Source organism: Grus americana, chromosome 7 (assembly GCF_028858705.1).
Source record: "Grus americana isolate bGruAme1 chromosome 7, bGruAme1.mat, whole genome shotgun sequence".
Lineage (NCBI taxonomy): Eukaryota > Metazoa > Chordata > Aves > Gruiformes > Gruidae > Grus > Grus americana.
The window spans coordinates 18139105-18150235 of NC_072858.1; the positions used below are offsets into that span (position 1 = coordinate 18139105).

The window sequence follows — 11131 nt, forward strand, 5'->3', positions numbered from 1 at the left end:
CTGCGGATCGTGCCCCGCTGCCTGGGCTTCCCCGCGCTGCGGCGGTGGTTGATTGGCGCCGCGGGGAGTTTGCTCGGGGAGGCGGGGGGAGCGTATGCCGGCGGGGGGTGGTTTCCCCCTTCCCTGGCCGGGCTCATTGGCTAGACGGAGCCGTGGCAGGAAGGGGACAGAGACCACGCGGGCTCCGCCCCGCGCCAATAGAAACCTATCGAAGGGTAACCCGAGCCCAGAGAAACCCGCGGCAGCGGTGCCAGCACCCAGCTGCCGCGGTCGGGGCCGGCTTTCCGCAGGGGCGGCCTGGGGCGCGGGGGGTGCGCGGGCGGCGGCCGCGCCATGCAGTACCAGCCGCCGGGCGCGGCGCCGGCGGCGGCGGCGGCCCTGGGCGTCGGCGTCCCGCTGTACGCGCCCACGCCGCTGCTCCAGCCCGCGCACCCCACGCCCTTCTACATCGAGGACATCCTGGGCCGCGGCCCCGCCGCCGCCCCGACCCCCCACTCCCTGCCCGCCCCGCCGCCGCCGACGCTGCCGTCGCCCAACTCCTCCTTCACCAGCCTGGTGTCCCCGTACCGGACCCCCATCTACGAGCCGACCCCCATCCACCCGGCCTTCTCCCACCACCTCGCCGCCACCTACGGCACCGGCGCCTACGCTGGGCCCGTCTACTCCTTTCCCCGCGCCGTCGGCGACTACGCGCACGCCCTGATCCGGCAGGACCCCCTGGGTAAGCCATGCCCCCCCCACCCCCCGCCTTGCCCTCCCTGGCTGCCGCCGCGCCGCTCCCATCCCGTCCCTGTCCCGTCCCGCCGTCGGGGGCTGGGGGGGAATGGGAAGTGACTGAAATCTGCCCGACTGCCCCGCCGCCTCTTCGCGCTCCCCCTGTCTCCCTCCGGCCCCCTTCTGATTTACAGTAAATTAAAGACGCGCCGCGCTCCAGCGCTGGCAGCGAGACCACAGTGCGCGGCCGCGGTGACTCAGATTTGTTTTCCTTCAACCAAGTGACTCTCAGAGTGTCCTTAGTAATGTCGCGTGTGGTTTTGGTGGGGAGTTTTAATTGTGCTGGGAGATCGCATGGCAGATCTCAGCCTTTTCCTGCGGATGACTTGAAAAACAGTCGGGAGGCCGGCTCCGCTCGCTGAGGCCCCGCGGCTCCCCGGCGCGTCGGGTCGGGTCGGGTCGGGCCGGGTCGGGTCGGGCCGGAGCTCCAGCGGCCCCTTCTCGCCCGTGGCGGGGGGAAGCGTCCCCTCTGCGTGGGCTGAGCCCCGCGCCCCGGCTGCAGCACTTGTTCTTAAGTGATTGCAAAATTGGACCTGACTCACCACATTTGTGCAGTGAAAGAGGCTGACCCTTTCCGTTCATACAGGAAACCTTGAGCTCTCGATAGGAGTAAATCTGGTTTCAGAAGCTGTTAAGTGTTTTCCTGGCCGCCTGAAGCAGGCTCTTCCCCGGGAGTCGTGCACATTGCTGATTACTTTATCGACATCCTCAATACAGACAAATTCAGGAAACACTCGACTTCTGATAGCCGGGATCCGTTTTTCTGATATTGTTCATTTCCTCTGTGTGGGATGTGACTTTATGACAGCTAAAATAACCAGTTGCTTCCTATTTTTTGAGTCTGTTTTGCACCAGAATTACTAAAGCCTGACGCAAGCAAAATCTTGAAAAACAATGCAGCAAATTTCAAAGGGTGCAGGCAGCAAGACAGAAAGACAAACAGAGTGACTCAGTGGCACTGGCCAGAGCCTCCGGCCTCGGGACGCAGCTGCCGCTCCGCAGCGGGGCTGGCTCCCCGACGTGTCACTGCCCGCGCCGCTTCGCCCCGCACCGCTGCCCTGAGCCCGGGGCTGAGCCCGGGGGACACCCCGCGGCCACGGGCGGGCAAACCCCCAGCCGGAGGTGGGGGGCTTGGGGCGCTTCTTACCCGAAGCGGGTGGGGGGCCCCGTGCCCTCGTGTTGGCGCATCCCCCCGCCCAGCCCAGCGATGTCCCCGCCGCGGGCACTGGTGCAAAGAAAGGGAGACCGTTTCTCTGGGGCATCGCAGTGAAAGAGCAGAAGGAAGCAAAGGTCTTTTTTTTTTTTTTTTTTTTCTCTTTTTTCTCTGCGAGATAGACCAACAGGAAACACATTGACGGAAATGTTGCCAAAGCCCGTAGAGTGGCTTTAACTGGTCTCTGTTCGGCGGAGGTGAAAAATCAGAGGAGGCGAAAGATCAGAGTAGGAACCGGGGGAAATAAAATCAGGCGAAGGAAATTAGCGGGCTCTGGACCCGGCGCGCCTCCAGGGCCGGGCTCGGGCAGGGTCCGGGGCTTCCCGGGCACGCGTGTCCGCCTCCGACCGGTGACCCTGGGCGCTGTGCCTCTCTTTGAAGGGAAGCCGCTGCTGTGGAGCCCCTTCATCCAGCGGCCGTTGCACAAGAGGAAAGGGGGGCAGGTCCGCTTCTCCAACGACCAGACCATCGAGCTGGAGAAGAAGTTCGAGACGCAGAAATACCTCTCCCCGCCGGAGAGGAAGCGCCTGGCCAAGATGCTGCAGCTCAGCGAGAGGCAGGTGAGGCCGTGCCCACGCCCCGGGGTACCGCACTCCATCCCCGGGCAGCCCCCGGGGCCGGTGGCCCCGGCCCCGCTCCGGCCCCTGCGGTGCGGCTGCTGTCGGCGCAGGGCTCCCGGCGACCCGGCCGGCTCCGGGGGGGCGGGCGGGGGCTGGCTCTTGCTTTCTGTTTGTGGCTCGCGTAAGGCTCGTGGCGCTTACCGGCTCCGAGACTACCCTGTACCTTCTGTCGTTGTCGTTGTTCAGGTCAAAACGTGGTTTCAGAATCGCAGAGCCAAATGGAGGCGTCTAAAGCAGGTACGGGGATGTTTCCGTTTCTATAGAAATAAGTATTTTAATTGTCTTATCTTACACAGTGCTCGCCTATTCCAGGTTGTATGCAGAAGTCATCTGAAAGGCTGTTTAACCTCTTCACCTTGATTAAAAAGACAAATAGTCATGCTGGAATCCATGAGGGCTCGTTCAGGCAGCACTAACGTTAAAAGCTCCTAATGTAGTTCCTATATCAATTATGCCTGGCTTTCACACACCGCCTATTAAAACTTCACGCTAATTGTTTTGTAAACCCATATGTTGTTTAGCCAATTAACATGGAGAAGATAAGTAATTGTCAGTAAATTACTTAGGCAGTTGTTTTGGAGAAGAATATTTACTGGTCTTTTAAATCGCCTTCTCTTAATAAACAGAAGTCGATTTATTCTGCAAACGCTGGGAAAGGCAGGTACAAATGCATTGTTTGTTTTGAGGAGACACATGAAAAATTGAGTAGCTTTTACTTTTCGTTTACAAATAGTTACAGTGTATGAGGCTGAGAGGTTGAAGTGGTTTCCCTTCCCTTAGAAATTGTGCTCAAATAGATAAATCTTTTTTTATGGCCCAGAGGGCCCGATCCTGTCTAGCTCAGCCAGATTGAGGCACCTTGGCTCAAAGATTTGTGAAAAATCCCTGCATTGTGGCCCGAGTCTGGCTTCAATAACTGTGACATGGACAGCTGAGTTTTACTGATAAATCAGCCTTTAATATAAAAATAATAAGAAAACTAATCACAGTGCTATGTTTGAGATATATTTGTTCTGTGACCTTCCCCTGGGTTTAACCCGTGCTTCAGTTAATTTTTGAATAAAACCTTTTCACTCCGGCAAGAGGTGGGATGGGTCACCAGCAGTGGCTCCTTGGTGGGGCCCGAGCCATGCCGCAGTGTCCAGAGAGCTCACTTGGGATCTCGGCCATTTTATGTCATTTCCTCCTTTTCATTTAGTCACATCCATTTCTCTGAGCCCACATGGTTATATCATGGGTACGTGTCTCTGCCTGCTTTCTCTTCAGAGTATCATTTCATGCCCTCTTAGGGGACTGGGCTCCGCAGGTGGCTGCCGACGCAGGGCTACTCCTGCCTTCGGAAACGGGGTTTTGGTTTGGTTTGGTTTGTTTTTAATGGTGAGTGTTTCAATGTTGAGTTTTAGCTTAATTAGTAATTTTTTCCCGTTTGCTTTCGGGCCACTGATGGATTCAGCCTCCCTCCTTTTGCTGTTGGGTGTAATTAAAGAAAGATCAGGGCAGGAGGAAGCTGTGTGTCGGTGTTTGTAGACTCATAATAAACATTTGCTTTGCTAAAGACAAAAGTTCAGAGGTTCCTGGGCTCTGGCAGCTCCTGACTCTTTTGAAGTGGCTGTGATAACCATCGCCAAGGAGCCTTATTCACGGCAGCAGCTCCTGTGGCTGCCACAGAGCAGGATCAGAGCCGAGCCCCTGCGTGCGGCTGAGCCCTTGCCCGGCCCTGTCCCACTCAGGCAGGTTTATAGGCAGGAGGCCCGGAGAGGTAGCAGGACACCCGCCTTTTCCTGCAAGAAACCCAAGGTGGTTTTCCTACCCAGCACAGCTGGAATTCCCAGGCCTCCTGATTCTGTGGCCCATATTTCCATATAAAGCAGCCTTCTTTCATTGCAGGAGAACCCCCAGGCCACCAAAAAAGAAGTGGAAGGTGCTGACAGTCACAGTGACCAAAGGCCAGAGAGCTGCCCAACCCCTGAGCAGAAGAGTAAGGAGGTCTCCCTGGACGGCTCGCAGTACACCCCCTCACCAGCCTCACAGGAGGACCTGGAGTCAGATGTCTCTGATGACTCTGATCAAGAAGTGGACATTGAAGGCGATAAAGGCTATTACAATCCTACCCACTAATAGCCCCATGTGGAGAGTGGACCCTAACTCGGCTTGCACTTTACCAGGGGCTGGTTTGGAAGAATGCTACAGAAGAAAACTTTCACCGTTCCACTGAAAGAAAAAAAAACAACACCAAATAGACTCATTTTATAATAAGCAGAGAAAGAAAGAAAGAAAGAAAGAAAGAAAGAAAGAAAGAAAGAAAGATATATTTTCTGGTAACAGTCCATTTTTGGCAGATGTCGTATTTGGTTAAAGGAACGTGGTTTGTATTTAATTATTTGTAAGATATATTTGTACAATAATCAATGTTCTAACTGGAATAGAATACTGCACCCTGTCCTTACTCATGGGGGGTCTGAATCAGCTGCTGTTGGTGATCAGGCAAAACTCCTTTCTAGCTAGCGTGGAAGTGAGTATGGATTGCAGGACTAAACCCTTTGTATGTGTAAACAAATGTAGTTTAAATAGATTAATTTAAATGCCCTTTTCAAGCAGAGAAACATGTTCTGTGAAATAGGGAGGGATTTGACTGTCCCGACAAGTGCCTTATGCTCACACCCTTTTACCTGCCGTGGTGCTCTCTACTGAGACATACCTCCGCTCATCAGGTAGAGTCTTTGGACAGATTCATTTTTCCTCTTGCATGAGATGAAATGTGCCTTCTCTGATTTTTGAGGACTTTGCTTCGCAATCTGGATGGTTCCATTTGCAGGGGAAAAAAAATTACATATTTTTCTCCTTGAAAATCTCTAGCGCTGGTTTTTTTACAGATTTTGTATTTGAGAAGAAAATGTGGGGAGTGATACGGTCCTGCTGCAGGAGAAAAACTGGCATCAGCAGTGGAGGATAAGTAAGGCACACAGCCTTGGGAAGATAGTGCCTATCTGCTTCTGTACATAGTAGTTTTCTTTAAAAGTCTTGCAGTTTTATACCTCATGTTGTTCATATTTTGTACATATTTGTTCAATGTTTAAAAAAAAAAAGGCAGCAAAACCTGGTATTTAATTTTTGATGGACTTGTCTGTGAAATAAAACTAAACTCTGCACCACCTGCCACGCTGGCCATCCAGTTACTGGCAAGAGAAATTCCAAACCTCCCCGCTGCCAGCAATGTCCCCGGCGTGTTGTAATCGGGCTTTTCCCTCCCGTACTGTGCCGGTCAGCGGCCACCCTGCAGCCCTCTGGGCGCCCTCGCATTGCGGGGATCTCGCGTGGGCTCATTGCTTTTTTTTTTTTTTTTTTTTTTTGCTTTTTTTCAGCCTGCCACACTGCGTTTCGGTTTTGCCTGTACCCGTGCCTCCACGTCTCCTGCCCGCTCGGGAAAGGGCTCTGCGGCAGGAGGAGGAAAGCCTGGTCTGCAAACCCCGGCTGGGAGCGTAGGTGTTTACCCCCGAGTCGCCCCGACCCTGGTGGGGGCCGGGGGAGCGTGGGCTGGAGGAGGAGCAGTGCCGGCGGTGCCTGCTCGGGGCCGGGCATCGACCCCAGCCGGGGCAGCCGCTGACCCGCCTGAGTCAACAGTGGTTACTCATCGGCCTTTCTCCGAAATGATGCCGGCCCGGGGGCGTGGGGAAGGAGCACGGAACGCGGGGGTGCGGGGAAATGCGCCCAGGACCGGGCATCCCGGGAGCGGGCACCCACGCGGGTCAGCCCGCACTGTCCGGCATCTTCAGTCCCTCCCGGGCAGCGCGCACCCAGGGGATAGGGACCTGACCCCGGCCGGGTGCCACGGACGCTTTTAGTGCCAGGAAAGGATTTTAGAGAGCAACAAGTCATTATTTTGACTGGCGAGGGGGGACAGGCCTTAGGGCAGCCGGGGCGTCGCGTCTGAGCGGGTGAATACTTCGAGAAACAGCAGCTGAATTTTCTGAATAACTGAGTGGCTTTAGCTTTGGTTTATTCTTTTAGAACTGCGTTCATGAACGGGGCCCGAAAACATGAAGTAAATGTGGAGGTTTCCGTCGCCACCTGTTCGCGCACGCTGGGGAAAGGGAGAAGCCTCCGGCTGTCCCCTCGGCCCCGCAAGTTGCTCCCGCTGGGGACGCGGCAGGGCCGCGCTTTGCGCGCCCTCCGCTCGTATGGCAGCCCCGGTGAGCTGGGCACCGGCCCCTGGCTTAACGCCACCCGTGACAGAGGGAGGCTCGGGACGCCCTGGGACGTTTCTCTGCCCTTGCACTGGGATCGAGCCCCGGCGCGGTGCGCGCAAGGCGAGGAAATCGCCGGCGGGAGCAGAAAGCATGCAGCGGGGCTCCGCTGAGGAGGAAAACCCTTTTCCATCCTTTGCATTTTCCCCTCGCTCAGTGTTTCTGTCGTGGGTCTCAGCCCGGGTCCCGACGGGAACGGGAACAGCTCGCCCTGAGTCACCGGGGCTGAGCCGCGGGAGCTGCGGGGAGGTGCCGGGAGCGCGGGGGGTGGGATGGGCACACCTCGGGCAGGGGCGTCCCGGCCCTTTCCCTTCCGTTTCTCCTTCTCTTGTCTATCTGTCCCGATCGAAATCAGGGAGCACGAAGCTGGCGTTACCTCTTCAGGGCGGCTGTGCTTTCGCGCGGGGACGGGAACACGTGTGGAACAGAGCCGCCGCGACTAGTGGGCGACAGGCGGCGGCCCGGGAGTGCGGGGACTTAGGTGAACTCCGGTAAACCCACTTCCACGCAGGGTGATGCCGGCATCCCCCGGCTGGGGCAAGGCGAGAGCCACCCGCGCTTAAAGACTTGCACAGCCCGATGCGATGGCAGGAGCGGGGGCTCTGCCCGAGGCGCAGCTCGGATTTGTCTCCCAGCCGGTGTAACGTGCTCCCGGAAAGCCGGGCTCGTTAAACTCAGGCGCTTTCCCAGCGGTGGCAGGGGATTCGGCGGCTCCGTGCAGGTGGGGAGCGCAGATGCGTTGTCTGCAGCCGCCGGGCCGGGGATGTGGATTTCCAGGGTGTCGGGACAGGTGACAACAGCGCTGCCACCCAGGCTCGGCTGTGGAGATGCCCTTGCTCTCCCACCCACCCGGGGAGGAGGGCTCACGGCTTCGCGGCGCCTAGGTAAAACACATCAGCGGGGGCGGCGAGCCACGGGCTGAGCTGCCGGCTGCAATTAGAGAAATATCGCCCCAGCAGCTGCCCCTAACACCCAAAGCCCGTTTCCACAGCGGGGGAGACCCGCGGAGGGATGCCCACAGCGGGGCGGGCGAGCGACTCTCTTCTCCTCGGCAGAAAAACAGCCAAAGTACTTTACACCGTTCGGTAAAAGCTTCGAGCCCCTTCCGTGCCACCCTGCTTTTTCTTATTTGTTTGCCTGTTGGCTATTTCATGCCGAACTAGCACGTATGACCTTTCCAGCACAACTCCCGTCTTGTTTTCGACTCTTTTTATCAGCCGATTCAACTTGAAAATGGTTATCATTTAGCAGAAAAACAAACAGAAAAGCACATTTTTGTAAGCAAAACGTTAATGATTGGAAGAATTGCACCAATTTCAGCTTGACAGTGTGTGATTAATCCTCCGGGTCAGGTACTTATATTTTTAGTCATTAGGTTCGTCGGCCTTTGATATGCAGAACTGTTTCTAGCCTAATAGGATATCGACCCGGCCGCCTATGTACTTTGACTCCTTACACAGCGCGGCTCCCCGGCCCGCGGGGGCCGCCGTGGCCCGGAGCGGGCACAGCCGCCTGCCCCGCAGGATGCCCGGGCTGCTCGGGGCCGGGGGGGGAGCTGCGGGTGGGGCCCCGTCCCCAGGGTCACCCGTGGAAGCGGGCGGCCGCCCCGTTGGTCCGCGGAGGCCGCTCACGCGCGGGGCAGGGAGAGTCTGCCCCCGCGGCAGGGACACGCGTGGGGCAGCCTGATCGCGCTCCCCAAGGGAACCTCGAGTGCTTCCGCGGTGTGCGGGGGCGGAGGAAAGTGTTTGCACGATGTTTGCAATCCTGCACAATTTAATCCTCCACACTGAAATGACCAGAGCCTCTTTTATTGCACAATAATAGGAAATGATAACTTAGGGCTCCTAATTGTTTGCTTTCACTCAAAAGGACCTTCCTCTGGTCACATCGGATAAATGGAGCGTTTACCACTCAGTTTAGTGGACAACAAAAAATTATATAAGGCCCTGAAGAAATCTGCTATTAGATGTCTTCTCGGAGGACAAAAAAAAAAAATCAGAAAAAAATCCGTGCATGGCTATTATTGTTTTTCAGCTATGTATATATAAAAAAAAGGTTATATTTTAAAGACATTATTTTAGCACATGAGAAAGTTTCAAGACAGACAGTGCTGAAAGCCTGAAATAAGTATCAACAGCAGGTCAGAGCATGCTGATCTGACTCAGATCAACTTTCCATTAAAGTTTAATGGTGGTTTGGGCTTAGCAAGGACAGAAAGATTCTGTCCAGGTCTGTAGGTGACAACTGCTTACCAAAGAGCCTTTGCCAATGGTGGAGTCTCTGTCTTATTCTGAATCATGCACTTTGTTGGCTTCAGGCCTCATGAGCATAGGAGATTTGTTTTCTTCCTATTTATACAGAACAGGAAATCGATGTCTATTTCTAAAATATTTCAGGTGGTGCATGCCAAGGCCAAAGATACTTGACACAATCATGAAGAAGCCTCATCATGATAACTGGCTCCATTTCACAACTCCGTTGTTTAGAAGCTATTGACAAATGACTGCTAAAACCAGGGAATCTCAAGCAAGTCCAGACTTTGTTGTTTTGGTCACTTGGAGTTATACCAGGAAATTATTATTTGGTGGACTCTTTCAATTGAGTTGGTGACTTGTGAATTTTCCCCTGAATGTCAGATACCCACCCATGTCATAAAGACATAATCTCTAATGGAACTAATTGAGATGTAGATTTTTTTTTCATACCGTATTGATACCCACCTGTGTCATTAAGCCTTAATAATAAATAGAACTAATAGTTGAGGTTTTTTTCTTTTTTTTTTTTTCCCCCCATATAAAAAGGGCCTGACATTAAATGGTCACAGAGGCTGGGCTCATGCTTGTTCTTCAAATGTGGTAGTGACTTTTCCCCTTTTTTATTTTTTTTTTCTTTCTTTCCTGAAAGTATTGTTTAAGATGTCAAAGATGCTAATACAATTCTGGGAAACAGTTACTCTAATTTGTTCACTCTCTAGTCAGCTTGGCAGAAGCAAAACAGTGTAAGGAAATATATTAATGACTAAGAATTTATCTGCTGACTTTGTAGAAGACAATTATTACAATGGGTATGTGTGCATGCATGCGGGCTAGACATTTTCAAGTAGCTGTTTAAAGGAGTAGATTAGATCAAGGGTTTTGTCTGAGTACGTTTCAGTAAAATGAAGTCAAAGTCAAAACCAATTGCTGTCTGGTGGCCTGTAGGAAATGAGTCGGTGCTCATAGTCGACTAGAAATACTAATGCTGAAGACAAATTGAACTTTGCATTTGTTGGTATAATTTAGGCAAATTAATTGGGTTTAAAGATTGAATGGGCATGGAAAAAAAGAGCTACCATATCATCAGCCTTAGGGAAAGCGCCATTTCCAGGAGGCCTAATTCAATCAAGCTTATTTAAGGACTAAAAATCTCATCTGACAAACACATAGACATCAATACCTTTAACGTGATTTTAGCAGGCTGAGTTACAGACGGCCAGGAGCCCAGAGTATGATCTGCTAAAACTGAGCAGAAGATGATCTTAGTAGATTTTTAGTAGGTTTTGCTTTTGAAAAAAGAGGGCCTGACAGAACTAAATCTACTGAAAAAAGGATCTTTTTCTCTTCTTGTCTAGAAAAGGCTTTCAGGGTTTCCCCGCGTGCCAAACTGTACCATTGCTTTGAAGACCTTTGTGGAGAAACTTATCGATTGTTTCCTATGCTATAACTCCTTGGCTGTTGCAGTGGGACTTCCCATGAGCATGGCATGTCATTTTAAAAAGTATTCTGTCATTGTCTAGACAGGTATAAAAGTTGTATTTTTAGAATGACTTAGTGAACACTTTTTAACACCTTTTAGTATTTGACCCATACTATCTATGCAAGGTTTCAAAACGTGTTAGTCAAGCTGTGTTAGCTAATATCTTTAAAAACACAAGTTTTATCCTAGTCTAGACGTACTGAAAGAGAGTACTTGTCCTGGGATACACCCACATGAGGGTACAGCCATTTTAAAATGAGTCAGGACTGTCCCCTACCATGCAATTGTATCTCAAAGACTTACTGCAGCTATCAGGATAAAGATCACAGGTTAAAAGGGGAAGAAGTAACTGCTTTATACACATCATTTCTTCCACTTCGTTCTCTATACAAGAAGGAACCTTCTTACACAGTCAAAACCCACAAAGAGTCAATCAGAGAGCAGCTCAGACCTGTTGTAGACCTAAGGTATAGCAAGACCCAGTTCTTCAAAAGGCTGGGCCAGTGGCTGAGGTTACTCTCCAGGGATTTGTCCTCCCAACCATC

General features: G+C 52.7%; 1 protein-coding gene across 1 annotated transcript; it reads left to right on the forward strand.

Annotated features, from left to right (window-relative positions):
- The first annotated feature begins 212 nt into the window (after positions 1 to 212).
- On the forward strand, positions 213 to 5766 carry HHEX (hematopoietically expressed homeobox). The gene is made up of 4 exons (XM_054832681.1): positions 213 to 721; positions 2369 to 2547; positions 2794 to 2844; positions 4495 to 5766. Exons 1-4 carry the CDS (start codon positions 334 to 336, stop codon positions 4723 to 4725), a joined length of 849 nt encoding a protein of 282 aa, XP_054688656.1. The 5' UTR covers positions 213 to 333; the 3' UTR covers positions 4726 to 5766.
- The last annotated feature ends 5365 nt before the right edge of the window (positions 5767 to 11131 follow it).